Source organism: Heloderma suspectum, chromosome 2 (genome assembly GCF_057233095.1).
Source record: "Heloderma suspectum isolate Gila_16-S chromosome 2, 16-S_ref, whole genome shotgun sequence".
Classification (NCBI taxonomy): domain Eukaryota; kingdom Metazoa; phylum Chordata; class Lepidosauria; order Squamata; family Helodermatidae; genus Heloderma; species Heloderma suspectum.
The window spans coordinates 265,523,637-265,537,809 of NC_139459.1; the positions used below are offsets into that span (position 1 = coordinate 265,523,637).

General features: G+C 40.0%; 1 protein-coding gene across 13 annotated transcripts in view; it reads left to right on the forward strand.

Annotated features, from left to right (window-relative positions):
* Positions 1-11,881, forward strand: part of CANX (calnexin) — a 67,337-nt gene extending 55,456 nt beyond the window's left edge. For all 13 annotated transcript variants that reach the window (XM_084839103.1, XM_084839102.1, XM_084839106.1 and 10 more), the window contains 8 exons: positions 136-325; positions 894-1,007; positions 4,520-4,676; positions 5,377-5,592; positions 7,726-7,845; positions 7,955-8,087; positions 8,260-8,363; positions 9,657-11,881. In XM_084839103.1, coding sequence (XP_084695229.1) covers positions 136-325; positions 894-1,007; positions 4,520-4,676; positions 5,377-5,592; positions 7,726-7,845; positions 7,955-8,087; positions 8,260-8,363; positions 9,657-9,710 — 1,088 coding nt within the window. In that variant the 3' untranslated portion in view covers positions 9,711-11,881. The remainder of the gene's footprint in view (positions 1-135; positions 326-893; positions 1,008-4,519; positions 4,677-5,376; positions 5,593-7,725; positions 7,846-7,954; positions 8,088-8,259; positions 8,364-9,656) is intronic.
* Positions 11,882-14,173: the final 2,292 nt, after the last annotated feature.

Here is a 14,173-nt window from a genome sequence, read left to right on the forward strand (position 1 = left end):
TTTAATTCAGCCTTTGGGTTGAAAGAGGTTCAGCATCCCTACAATAGACTAAAGGGGAAAACAGAGCATCTTGGAGCTCATTTTATAATCTTCTCAAAAGTATTTTATCTTTATTTCCCTGGCTTGTTATCTTAGTTTTGAACCCAGACAACAGCTTTGAAATTCTGGTTGATCAAACGGTTGTAAACAGTGGGAATCTGCTGTCTGATATGACCCCTGCTGTGAATCCTCCACGTGAGATAGAGGACCCAAATGACCAGAAGCCAGAGGATTGGGATGAGAGAGCCAAGATCCCTGATCCAGATGCTGCTAAACCAGATGATTGGTGAGTAGCTATTAGAGGAGCCTTGGGAGAAGCAGTGGCCTGATTTAAGCTACTGTGACATCTTGGCTAATGGTATGAAAAAATCCATAAAAGGACTAAAGTGAAGTCCAACTTTTGTAACCTATTCTCAGATCATCAGGATACTTTGATTGCACTCTGAACTGCAGCAGAACAAAACAGTGTAACTGGGAATTGAAAAAATCAAACAGAAAGCAAACCAAAATCTTGCCTGAACAAAATTCTTTACTCAATGGCAAAAGGCCATCAGATAATAGAAAAGGCGTATATCTCTTGGATATACACAGTCTGGGTGCTACCACAGAGAAGGGTCTTTCTCTTGTTACCACCAACTGTGCCTTCACTGGGAGGGGACATGCAGAAGGGCCTGTAGCTGACTGCAAGGAATAGACAAGATCATATAGGTGGAGGTGGTCCTAAGGTATTCTGGCTCTAAACTTGAAGGCTTGATTTGCACCGGGAAGTGACAAGGGAGCCCATGAAACTGGTACAGGAGCAGAGTAACATGGTCCCTGAAAATGTGGCGATCTCGGTTTCTCCTGTCTTATAGGGATGAGGATGCTCCTGCTAAGATTCCAGATGAGGATGCTGTGAAGCCAGAAGGTTGGTTAGATGATGAGCCAGAGTATGTTGCTGATCCTGATGCAGAGAAGCCAGAGGATTGGTAAGTTGACACTGGTTCCGCATTGTATTGTTCTCTGTCTTAAACTATGATAGTAACTGTGCTGCTAAACTTTAAATTAGTTTTTCAAGTGAGTGATCATTTCGGGAAATTGAAAACATAGATTCAGAACTTGTGGCATCTTACTGCATTTTCTGTCTTATGAATTAACCTCTATCTAGTTGTATTTGTGAAATGTGGACTGTTATATTCCAATATTGACCTCTTACGTTCTGCATTTTCTCACTCACTTTTTCAGACACTGAACATATATAGTTCTGCTTATCAGTCTAAGATTGACACTTTGTTTGCGAAACTTGGAAAAGTTTGATAGGCTGTCTCCATCCTCTGCTGAGCATGTTGTTAAAAAGAAGTCAGTATTGATTAGAGTAGTTTTACCATACTGAAGACAAATTCTTCTGACTTGCTCTGACTTGGATTCCTGCATTGAGCAGGGGGTTGGACTCGATGGCCTTGTAGGCCCCTTCCAACCCTACTATTCTATGATTCTATGATTCAACTTTTATGTTAATGCACTGTATGCCACAGGCTCTTAGATGGTTTTGTATTATTATACAGTTTCACTAAGTCAAAAGACTGAAGTGTGGGCATGAAAACACGGTAAAATGTATATAATTAATGCATGTTATGGAGATTGTGGATAGACAGAACTTTCTCCCTCTGATAGTGCTAGAACTCGGTCACTATGAAATTGGCGATAGATTCAGGATGGAAAAAATGGTGCTTCTTCACACAATGTATTATAGGTTGGATCCAGACATAATCATGCGTAGAGTAGATCCATTAGATCAGGGGTGGAAAAGTTGTGGCCCTCCAGATCTTTTGGCCCACATCTCTCATCATCCCTAGCCGTCGGCTATGCTGGCTAGGGCAGATGGCATTTGTAGGCCAAAATATCTGGAAGCCACAAGTTCCCCACCTCTGCGTTAGATCAGTGGGGCTTAGTAACTATAGTCCTACTCACTTCATTGGGTCCACTCTAAGTATGAACAAGTCTGGATTCAACCCAATGAATTTATGGAGTATGGTATTATAAGATGTGGTAACGGCCATGGGTTGGATGGCTTTAAAATTGGATTGGACACATTTATGGAGTAATAGGTCTGTTGGTGGGTATTTGTTGCAATAGCGGAGTGTTTAGCTCTAAGTTAGGCAATGATATTCCTTTGAATACCAGTTGTTTGTGTCCATTGCAAACAGCAGGAGAGGGCTGTTGTCTTTGTCTTAGGAAGCTGTGAGCTTCATAAAAAGCCTCTGCTTTAGACCTACATGGCTCCTTGGTCTGTATCCTGCCTTGATTGGAAGTTTAACAGAATAACGATCACAGTGAAGTTGATTATTGAAATATGGCATGTAAAGGCCATACTGGCCCAAATAGCTAACAAAGGGGCAGATTGGTATTGCACAGTTCAGTAATATTGCAATCTCTACTAATCTTTTGTTTATGTAATTGGCATGAATGACAACCATAAGAATTGCTGTGGTATAGTCTTAATGACATGGTTCACATGTCAGGGTGGCAAATCATTAGTTAATTAACCCATGATTTGTGGGGATACACGTTGCGTGAGAGCTGCTTCCAGTTTGTATAAGCAACCTACAAATGTTCCATCTGAACTAAGAGTTAATCTATGATTAGTTGTTAGGTTAACCCTGGGTTGTTTAACCTGTAAACAATACTGAGTGTCCAGATCCAGCTCATTATAGCGCACATCCTGGCAAATAATGGGTTAAGTAATGATGCATGAATTGTCCCAATATGTATGATCACTCTTGTAAGACATGAGGCATGGTTAGGTCAGATTGTCTTGAAAATGTATACTGAGAAAAATACAAAGAAGTTGTGAAACCTTTTGTCTTTCCTAATTTTCTATTAGCCAGTGGAAGGAAATCCAGCATATAAGGAATTTAATAGTTAAGCAAATTGAGTTGCCTTATAAAATCACTTGGAGACCATCACTTCATTCAGAGACCATAATCAACCATTATGAACTTGTCTCTAGACTGGCTTGCCTCAGTTAAGCAATACACACACAAACTGCTATCTCAAGAAACTGAACACTGCTTTTATTTGTGGAGCAGTGTCTGGACATACTGTTGTCCTTCACAAACTACTAAGGTTTCAGAGTTCAAGCTCCAGGAGACTGAGCTGATCCTGCAGTGCTCTTCTTAAGTTTATATTAAGTTTATATTCTCATAAAAATAGGGTGGAGGAGGAATATATATATGTATGTATGTATGTATTTGTGTGTGCACGCACGTGCACACACTCGTGTGTGTGTGTGTGTGTGTGTATTATATAATATATACGTGCGTGTGCACATAAGGGTGTGGGCATAACAACTGTCTCACCCCACCACCACCATTCCTAGAAAATTGAATCAAAACTAAAAGTAAAAAAGCAGCCAATATTTACAACTCATTTGTTGACAAAACAGATTTTGGAGCAGTGAACATCAAAGGTAAAATAGTAAAAGGACAAAAAGATTAAAACACTGTATTAAAATTATGCTTTTAAAAAACAGGATGCCAGTGAAACCGTAGCTGGTCACTTAAGGAATGAATGCCTCCTGGAACAGTGCTGTTTTCCAGGAACATTGCAAACAACACAGTGTTGGCGCCAGCCTGAGTTACAAAGAAAAGGGGCCACCACACTGACAGCTCTTCTTCTGGTGGACTCCAGTCAGGCCATAGGTCCATGTGGAACCACCAGGAGCATGCCTTCTGATGACCTCAGTCTAGAGGCGTCCGTAGTGGTAGAATTGGACAATGGTGCACGTAGTCTTCTTGATGTATCATGCATTTAAATGGATATGTGACATTTAGGAACGCCAGATCAGCTATAAAAAATACCTTTAAGTTAGCTGATGCAGCTGGTGAGGCTAGATGAGAGGTAGTATGGATAAGTGGCATCTGGGGGTGAGTGGGCACACCCTTACTGGCAGGCCTTGTGTCAGAGGTGTTGAGTGTTGGCTAAATACTACCTCCTGTGTCACCTCACTGGCTGCATCAGCCAGTTTTTTTAAAAAGGCAACAAGATTTACCAGGTTTCTCATTTGGTAACCCTAGTGGAGTAAGTTACTACTCCATAGGTAGAGCTGGTCTGAATAATACTGAAAGTATTGTATTCTCATTTAGTCATACTTTTGCTACAACTTGTTTCTTCAAGATGCCAACATTTTGGTCGCTTATGTATTGGATAATCTGAATTAAATTTTAACTCTTGATTGTAGTTCAGAGGTCCTGTCTGAGTCTTAATAGACTCAAAAAGTATGCAGATTTTTGAGTTGTTGACAACTCAGCTACAATGATTTTACTTGTATTTTCGGTTCTTAGCTTCTATTATGCCAGGGTTAAAAAGTATTTCTAGCATAATTTGTGTGGTGGTTCATGTTGTCTATGACTTGAAGGATAAATCGCTATAATAGGTCAAAGATGTTCTTTTTAAAAAAACACACACATGTGGGATCCTAAAACAGAGCTCCTTTATTCAGGGATGAAGATATGGATGGAGAGTGGGAGGCACCTCAGATTGCAAATCCCAAATGTGAGTTGGCCCCTGGCTGTGGTGCCTGGCAACGACCCACAATTGACAATCCCAGCTATAAAGGCAAATGGAAGCCTCCCATGATTGATAACCCTAACTACCAGGTAAATTATCTTGTATTTATATATAAAGACCCAAATAAATAGAATTTAACTTCTTGATCGATTGTATTTGTTGTTCTTTAAGGTGCCACAGGATTCTTTGTTTTTGCCACAACAGAGATTAACATAGCTAGCTGGAAACTGTGTGATATGGAGTTAGGTTATAGGTCCATCTAGCACTACACCATGGAAAGGACTTGCATGCTATGCTATATACAGGTTGCTATTGTTGCCCACCAAATACTTTTATGCATGCACCTGCATTTCCCAGGAATGATATATGCTGCTTTACTGCCTATGTCTTAGCTTGTAACTTCAAACATTCCTAAAAAAAAGAAGAATCTACTCCAGCAGTGGTTCCCTGGGATCTTAGCAGCGTTCTTTCACAGCGCTGCTCCCTAGTCTACTTTTAATTGGAGATGTCGGTGATTGAACTAGGATATTGTGCATTCAAAGCATGTGCTCTGCCACTGACCTATGAGCAGAAAACTGCTGCAGATGTTGAGGAAATATTAAAAAGTTAATTGGAAAAACAGTGGAAAATACAGATCTGTATACATATCAGTAATCAATTTGTGGGTGTAAGCTGAGGAAAAAATGAAGATTTCTTCAAGTATTCTAATCAGTTCAGGAATCTCTGAAGGCTCAGTGAAAATGAATACTTGTGTTAGAATTGACTGAGTGGTGTCTGTTCATTCTTCAGGGCATCTGGAAGCCAAGGAAGATTCCAAACCCAGATTTCTTTGAAGACTTGGAACCTTTCAAAATGTCCCCCTTTAATGCTCTGGGACTGGAGCTATGGTCTATGACTTCTGACATATTCTTTGATAACTTCATCATCTGTACAGACCGGGCAGTGGCAGATGACTGGGGTAATGATGGATGGGGTCTGAAGAAGGCAGCTGATGGTGCTGCTGAGGTGAGGAATAAAAGGTTTGCTTCCTTGTGTGGTTCTGCCAAGGTTTAGCAGGGAATAGAATGCAAACATTTGCCTTCTTGTTCTGCATTCCTCTCTAACAGATCCGTGTGTGTGGCTTTGTATATTCATGTTCAACAGAAAGCAGAGTGCAAAAGTTTAGGTTTCTTCATTAATTGTATGGGAGATTGTATGTGCTGTCAATTCTAACTCTTTATTACAATCTTATGAGTTAACCAAAGTGACTTTCCCGTTTGTACAGATTAGAAGCTGGGCAAAAAACTGACTTGTTCTAAGGTCAAACAATAGAGCTTTGGATCAGAGGTCTTTTATTCCAGACCTGTGGTATATATGAATGTAAGAAACTGAATTATATCACTGGTCCATCTCCAGTGCTTCAGAGAGGAGCCTTTTCCAGCTCTATCTGTAGATGTCAGGGATTGAACCTGGAATCTGTTGCATGAAAAATACATGTTATATCACTCAGTTACAGCTGTTTTACCATAGTATTATCCATGGAATGGTGGGATGTGCCAAATATATGTGATTAATCTTCCTGTAAAACTCTTTAACTTGCTTGCACATACACATATTAGTTTGAACAGTGTTAAAATACACTTTTATTAGAGGTTGTTACTATTTGGGCATTCTAGTACTAAAAAGAGTATAGAAATGACTGTAATCAGTTCATATTCTTATTTAAAAATATTTCAACACTGGCTGTCATGCACAACATATCCAGGCAGTTTACAATGATAAAATTTCAATACAAATATAAATTGTAGCTAAGACAATCATAACATAAAACCAGTGTCCACGAATTAAAAAACATGAGAAGTGTTGTGAACCAGCAAATGTCAAGCTGAATAAAAAAGTTTTCAACATGCATCCACACTATGAAAAGGTCAGTGCATGTTTTATACCTGGGGAGAGGGTATTCCAAAGAGTGGGTGCCACCACAGAAAAAGCCCTCTTCCTGGTTGTCACCAGATGCATATCTGTAGGATTTAGCACAACTAGGAGGGCCTCTGATGATGGTTGCAGCAGCCAGACTGATCTATATGAGAAAAGGTGTTCCCACAGATTTCCTGGGCCCAAGTTGTTTAGGGCTTTATATGTTAATACCAAAACTTTAAATTTGGCCTGATAGCAAATTGGCACCCAGTGCAGTTTTTTCTACAACTGTGTTACATGGCAGGGCCTAGGCGCATCACACAACAGACTTACTGCTGCATTCTACACTAGCTGCAGCTTCTAGACAATGTATACTGGCAGCCCCACATAGAACATGTTGCTGTAGTTGAGATGTGAGATTACCAATGCATGGGTTGCCGTGACTCAACCATCCCTGTCCAGGAATGGCAGTAGATAGTCTACCAACCGAAGCTGGTAAAAGGCACTCCTTGTCACTTGGGCCTTCAGTGAAATTGATGGTTCTAAGAGCACCCCCCCCCCCACTACATACCTGCTCCTTCAGATGGCATGCAACCCCATCCAGAACTGGCAACCTGCCGAGTTCCCAGACTCAGAAAACGCCCACCCACAAGACCTCTGTCTTACCAGGATTCAGTCTCAGTTTATTGGCCCCCATCCAGCCTATCACTGCATTGAGGCACCAGTCTAGGACCTGCACAGCCTCTCCAGATTCAGATGTAACAGAGAAATAGAGTCAAGTGTTACTGCCAAATATATATGATTAATTTTCATGCAAAACTCTTTAGCTTGCTTATGCATGCGCATATTAGCGTGAACCGTACTGAAACACAGTTTTGTTAGTAGCTGTTACTATTTAGCTTCCAAATCTTCAAATGAACACTGCTTCATATAGCTGTTGAATTGATAGCATTGGGGACAAGATGGTACCTTGTGGCGCTCCCTGGCACAATTGCCCAGGGGGCCAAAAAAACAGTCACCCAGTGCTAATTGCTGAAACCAGTCCTGCAGGTAAAAGTGGAACAACTGTAAAATGGTGCCCCCTACCATCAGCCCACAGATATGGTCCAATAGAATATCGTGGTCATTCGTGTCTAAAGTCGCTGAGAGATTGAGCAAGAGATTGCACTCCCCTGTGGCAGCCATATTGCCTGTTACACTCTGGGGAGTACACACAACTTTAGATTTTAATTTGTTTTCTAGCCTGGCGTTGTGAGTCAGATGATAACAGCTGCTGAAGAGCGTCCCTGGCTTTGGGTAGTCTACATCCTGACTGTGGCTCTGCCTGTGTTTCTCGTTGTCCTCTTCTGCTGTTCCGGAAAGGTGTGTGCTCTGGAATTAGCTAGTTTCAAAAGCATATTGGTAGGATCAGTATGGAAGTAAACTATCTCTGAGAAACTTCATTGTGGAATACCTGTGACAATTGTTTCAGAAACAACCAAGTGCTGCAGAGTATAAAAAGACAGATGCCCCTCAGCCTGATGTAAATGAGGAAGAGAAGGTGGAAGAAAAAGACAAGGGAGAAGCAGACGATGAAGAGGAAGAAACAAATGAAGAAAAGCCAGGTAAGCAGAGTATATTATATTTGCTGTTCCTGAAATCACTTGAGAGATTTAGAAAGTTGCATATTTTAAAAGTGGAAGCTTAACACCAATGGAGAATGAGAAGATGAATACTGGTCTGCAGAAAACACAGTGCCATCCTATTAAAGAGTAAAACTTTATATATACATTTTAGAAGAGAAGCAGAGGAGTGATGGTGATGCAGAAACTGCTAGTCAAGAGGAGGAGGAGGAAGAGGAGGAGGAGGAGGAGGAGGAAGATAGTAAACCCATTGTAGAGGTAAGCAACACTTTGCACTGGGGGAATAATAAAACTAGAAGTTATGAAATTATTCTTATAGGAGTTCCCTGCAAATAAAGCATGTCCTAAATTATGAATCACAACCTTGGCACCATCTGTTGATAGGATCATTTGCACATCACAGCCTGTGGGATCTGTTCAGTGAATTCTGAAAGCCAATGCAACTTCAGTTTTTTAAAGAAAAATGTTTTATTTGTTTATTTATTTATTGCATTTATGTCTTGCCTTTGTTCCTCTTGCAAGGAACCCAGGGCGGCTTACATTATCCTTATCCTCTCCATTTTATCCTCACAACAACAACCCTGTGAGGTAGGTTGGGCTGAGAGTCTGTGACTGGGCCAGAGTCACCCACAGAGCTTCTATGGACGAGTGGGGATCTCCAGCTCCCAGTCCAACACTCTCACTACTACACCACACTGGTTCTCAATGCTAATATGCTAATTTCTGTAAACTGCTGATAGTTGCTATGAATTGAATGTTACGTTTGCACAGGATTTCCACTAGTACCCTTCAAAATTACAGCTGATATTCATGAAAGGAAATATTAGTTGGATTTTGTCACATGTTCTACACTCTGGTATGCTGTTCTGCACAAACCCTTGCTACAATCCATACCTCCAGTCTTTCAGGATATTGTCAAAATGAAGGTAAATGTACCAGTGCAAGAAGCTATTTGAAGACTGCTCTTGAATCATGGAGCACTGCTAAGTGCAGTGTCAGATATCGCATGGACTTGGTGCCATTCCTATATGATAAAACATATTCGGCAATATATAAACTATTTACAAGGTAAAAGACTATTTCAAAGAGATCATCGTTACCATGAGTATTTGTTTTACATTAAAGAAACACACACTTCGCATCACTATATTTTTGAGCTGATGGGAGTTAATATTTTGTAGTTAAATGGGAGAAAATAAACCTGGCTTCACTATTGATTTTTCTCCTGCATTGGTCAACATAGTTCTAGACTCCAGAGACTTATGGAATTGGTTTTTAATACTCAGTCTAAAAAGAATTATATGCAATGGGATAGCAACCAAGTTTGGTTTGACTGGCAGCTGAAGAAGCAAGCCACTGAGTTTTAAAAAGTAGCTTGTCTCTGTTGAACAGTAGTAATTGCTGTAGTAGAAAGAGTAAAGTTCCAGCTGTAGAATCACTCCTCTTGGATCTCAGCAGATAATCAAAGGAACCCTCTCATTACTTTCTAAAAATAAAATCTACATGTAAAGTGACCACATTGTGTATGTAAAAGTTGTTTCATCTTTGCAGGAGGAAGAAACTGTGAATAGGTCCCCCAGAAGCAGAAAACCAAGAAGAGATTGAAATACCCTAAGAACTTGATCAGATTAAATTTCCCCAACATGGTTTTGGGAGAAGGACCTTGGATACCTTTTACTGAAACTCAAACCTCAAGACTTCACCATCCACAGGTTCCTGTCAAATGCTCTCCAGTGTAAATGAGTGTTTAGCAGTCAAATATTTGCAATTGTGTTTTAAAATAGAATATTCCTGTAGAAAAAGAATGCATTTAACACAATCGAGCTATGAATTTCTGGAATGTTACAAGAACTAACATTTTTCTTTGTTTTTAAATAGAATGATAGAATTGCCAGTCTCTCAACCTTGGCTTAAATTAATGTATTAATCTGTCAATGGAAATGAACAGCAAACCTTAGAAAAATGCTAGGTATACAGTTTTTATAAATCTTTTTTTTTCTTTTTTTTTTTTTTACAAACATGGACATTCTTATACAATACTTATTTCCCGTAGTTTGATCATGTTAAAGTAAAGTGATCAATGCCATTACATTAATGTTTCCACTTCCATCAGAGATAGGATAAAGTTAAAATCCACTTAAAGAAACTATATCAAGCCTTCAAACTTTTCTCTTATCTGGAGGAAAACTATAGGCCATGAAATATGTATATTGGTCATGGGTACTGCCCAGTTAAAACAGTATTCACAATTGGCCTGAGTTTTGGAGCAAGTTCTGGTTTAGGGTACTAAGACTGAGACTGGGTTATCTTGTTGCTTTAGGCCTTGAATTCTTCTCAACATGGACTTTGTTTTCATTGTGTTTGGGGTTTTTTACCATTTTTCTCCGTGGTTTTTAAACTCCTTCCTCCTGTTTCAGCTTCTTCTGCTACTGTGCAGTTTGTTCAGAGTGCAGCTTAGCTGCTATAGAATACATATGCTCAGCTCACTGCTAAATCTGTTGTGTGTGTTTTTTTGAATCTCAAAAGGTAGAACGATACCTTTCTGGGGCCAAACACTGTGGACAGGACAGTGTTGCTAACTTTCTCATTGTTGCCATTGTATGTACATTCATGCACAGAGATGAGACATGGGCAAGCTGACCTAAAAAAAAAAAAAATTGCACCTAAAGCAGATGTCAGTATTTGTGGCTGAGGAAGGAGCATGTGAAAACATACTGGGCGTATGTAACATTTTGAGTCTCAATCTGCTCTTCATGTATCAGACTATATTGTGAATGTAGGGGGTTCCAATTCCAGCTGAATAAATTTTTTTAAAAAATGTGTTGCATCAAGTATCTAGCCATTAAAAACCCTTTTTGTGTGGAATACAGACTATCAGAGTGTATACCTCTAAGGATAAACGTATCCCTTAATGTTGTATTGAAAGACATGGGGGCAGGAGGAGTGAGTAGATATTCTGTCGTCTGTTGTCCTCTGTTTAAGCATATGGGCAAAACTGTTGTATATGCACTGAATAGGAACACTCGAGGTTTTTACTTGTGGATAAGAAATTTTCAAAGTAACTAAGAGAGCTTTTGCTGCCTGCAAGGTATGATTGTCCCATTCAAATTTTTGACCATAAATGCCCTACAGAACCTTTTGGCTTGGTCAGTGCATAGCTTATTCAGACCAGCTTAAAAGTCTGCTTCTGGACCATTTCCCTTTTAGAAACCAAATTTTATTCACCTTGTAAAACTTTCCTAGTTACCTGATCTTTCCACAGTGGTGCTGCTGTCCTCATTGGAAGCTACAGAGCTTGCAGGCATTGCTTGCTTTATTAGCTCTTTTTAGTTGTTAGGCAGCAGATTAAAAATGGAACTCCTGTCCATAGCTGCCTGTCATTCATTTTCCTACACATAATTGACTTGTAGTTGCCATTTAACACCTCAGTTTGTACTAATTGTAATGTATTTGAATTAATGCTATCTGTCTTGTGAACCAGATATTTTGTCCCTTTTTCCCCTTGGTGGAACATGTGATCCCCTTTTTCCAGAGTCCTGAGAGAAATGAACTTCTAATTTCCTTTTCAGATGAAGGTGATGCTTAATTTAAAGCTAAAGGTAATATACTTGACATTCACAGGACCCCTTCAGAATGCTCTCTTGTTTGCATGTTTTGGCTTTTTTCATGTCATTGATATTAGAAAATGCACTACAATAATATTTTTACAATCTATTGCTGGAAATGTACTACTTAAAAAAAAAACACAAACGTTGAGCCCAGTGTCTAATTGTGAACCCATCCATGTTAAGGAATACTCCACACTGGGAGAGGACTGTCGGATCAGCTATTTCAGAATAAAGCAAGAATTCACATATTATGAAGTCAGTTGTAGTTTCCAAATAACTGACTGTGACTTGATGATGATGAATATTATTAAGTTTGAAGAAAACACATTCTTTATGCTGACAGTTGAATTGATAGTGGGAAAAGCACAGTCCTAGATTGCATTAGTAACATAAGGAAAATGTTCTTTCAAAGAAGGGAACTTAAGGGAGCAATCCTATGGGGATAGATGGCCTCCTCCAAACTCAGGGGCGGCTTCCTATCCAATGCAGGGCAGGAGGAGCACGGAAGGGATTGTCTCCTCCACACTCCAGCCACCCTGCATTCGCAGCTAGACAGATGATTTCAGCTGTCTAGCCGCAGGACCTCAGAGCATGGGGTGGGGAGGCCGGATGATATGTAGGAAGTGTTGTACTGGCACTTCCGAACTGCCCGCCCCCAGAAGCGCCCCCTTTCCGCTGCTCTGTGGAGTGTGGGGACGATCTGCGCTGCCTACAAGGGGGAGGCGGTTCTCCGGGAACCGACCAATCCTATGGCTGTCTAGCCGCTGTCAAGCAGCCATAGGACTGCGCCCTAAAGGCATTAGACAACCTACTTGATTTTTACTTTGTTTGGAAAATAAAGTGCATTCTAGCAATTTCAAATCCATCTTGTGTTAGTGTGCTGGGTAAAAGTTAGGTGCTTTTAAACAAGATGATGCTCTTCAATGAGGAAGTGAACTTTCATGGAATACTTACACTGCAAACTAGCATAAATTTAAAATGCTGATGTAAAATGCACTGATAGTCTCATATGTGGATATTATGGACAGGGGAGCCTCATGCAATCAGCCATGAATGGGGAAAGGTATCTTGGATCAACGTTTGGCTCAGTTAATCTGTGGCAGTAAATACGGTGCTAAAGACTAATTTCTTGGCACCCTTCTGCCTTTTCTCCGCTATAGTTTTCTAAATGCCAGTATTGCCTACATACCAGTTTCAGATGCAAACCCCTCAAGTGTTGGTAAACAAGACTGTGACTTTCTCACAAAAGTCCTGACTGTTATAAAAATAATAAACCTGAAGATGCAGTATGCATATAAATATATTGGTTAAGTTATAAATAAATGTAAGCTTACTCTGATTAATAAAGAAACGTAAATCACTATTTTTTCTATTGTCTAGTCTGCTATAATGTTTTTAATCCTTGGGTTTAAGGTGTCACTAATCTAAGGACAGAGAATTTGGCAGGTCCCAAAGGAAACTTCAGGCTTGTCAGGGCACAAAACCAGCCAGTTTTGGAACAGCTGAATATCATACGAAAGGCACGAACGACAGTGAAAAGTTCTGCATTGTTTCAAATGTACTACTGAATATACCTTACATACCTTTTACCAGGTTAACTGTTAAAAATACTGAGTTGCAATTATTTCATGCTTTAACCAAGTGGAAATGGTGTTTTTTTTAAGGGAATAGTTCAAGTAAGTTTGTAGTGAGAAACTTGTTTTTAGAAGTCCAAGCAAGCTGTTGAGTGGTGTCAAGAACCTTTCCAACTTGGTCATCAAAATACACAATTGCTTGGCTTGTTCATAATTGCTTTTTTAGCTTGACTTGTTTAGTATCTGGACATGGTAGGATTTCTTTCAACCTGTCATAGTTCTACAAAAGTTAACAGGCTACAAGTAAAATTGTCTAGAAACTAGCAAAACTCCAGGGCAGGCATGGGTAACCTGTGGCCCGTAAGACGATGATAGACTACAGTTCCCATCAACATTGGCCATGCTGGCTGGGGCTGATAGGAATTGGAGTCCAGCATTTGGAGGGCCACTGATCTTCCACATCTGCTCTAGGGGATAGTGTTCTATAGAAAGTATCAAGCTTTTAATTGTGTGTGTGTGTGTGTGTGTGTGTGTGTGTAATACTGATCTTGCTTGTACATGATCCTAAGACATGAACTACTGAGGAAGAATTGGATGAACAATGTAGAGGTGTAAGAAGCCAGAATTTAAAAGCCATTCTTAGATGGTAGGCTACCTTGGGGACCCCACATATGGTGCTCCCGGGACCGCTAGTTCAAAATTACATTATAGTTCAAAATTACAGACCTGTGCTATGTTTTTGACTTGGGCAGGAGGGAATGACTACCATAGAACTATTGCCATGGATAATGCACAAATCTAGGCCAATCGTTTCACCACAATCCCTATTCAAAGACCTATTTGGAATTGCTTGGGCAACAGGTTTTTCTTTCATAAGGTAGCTTCA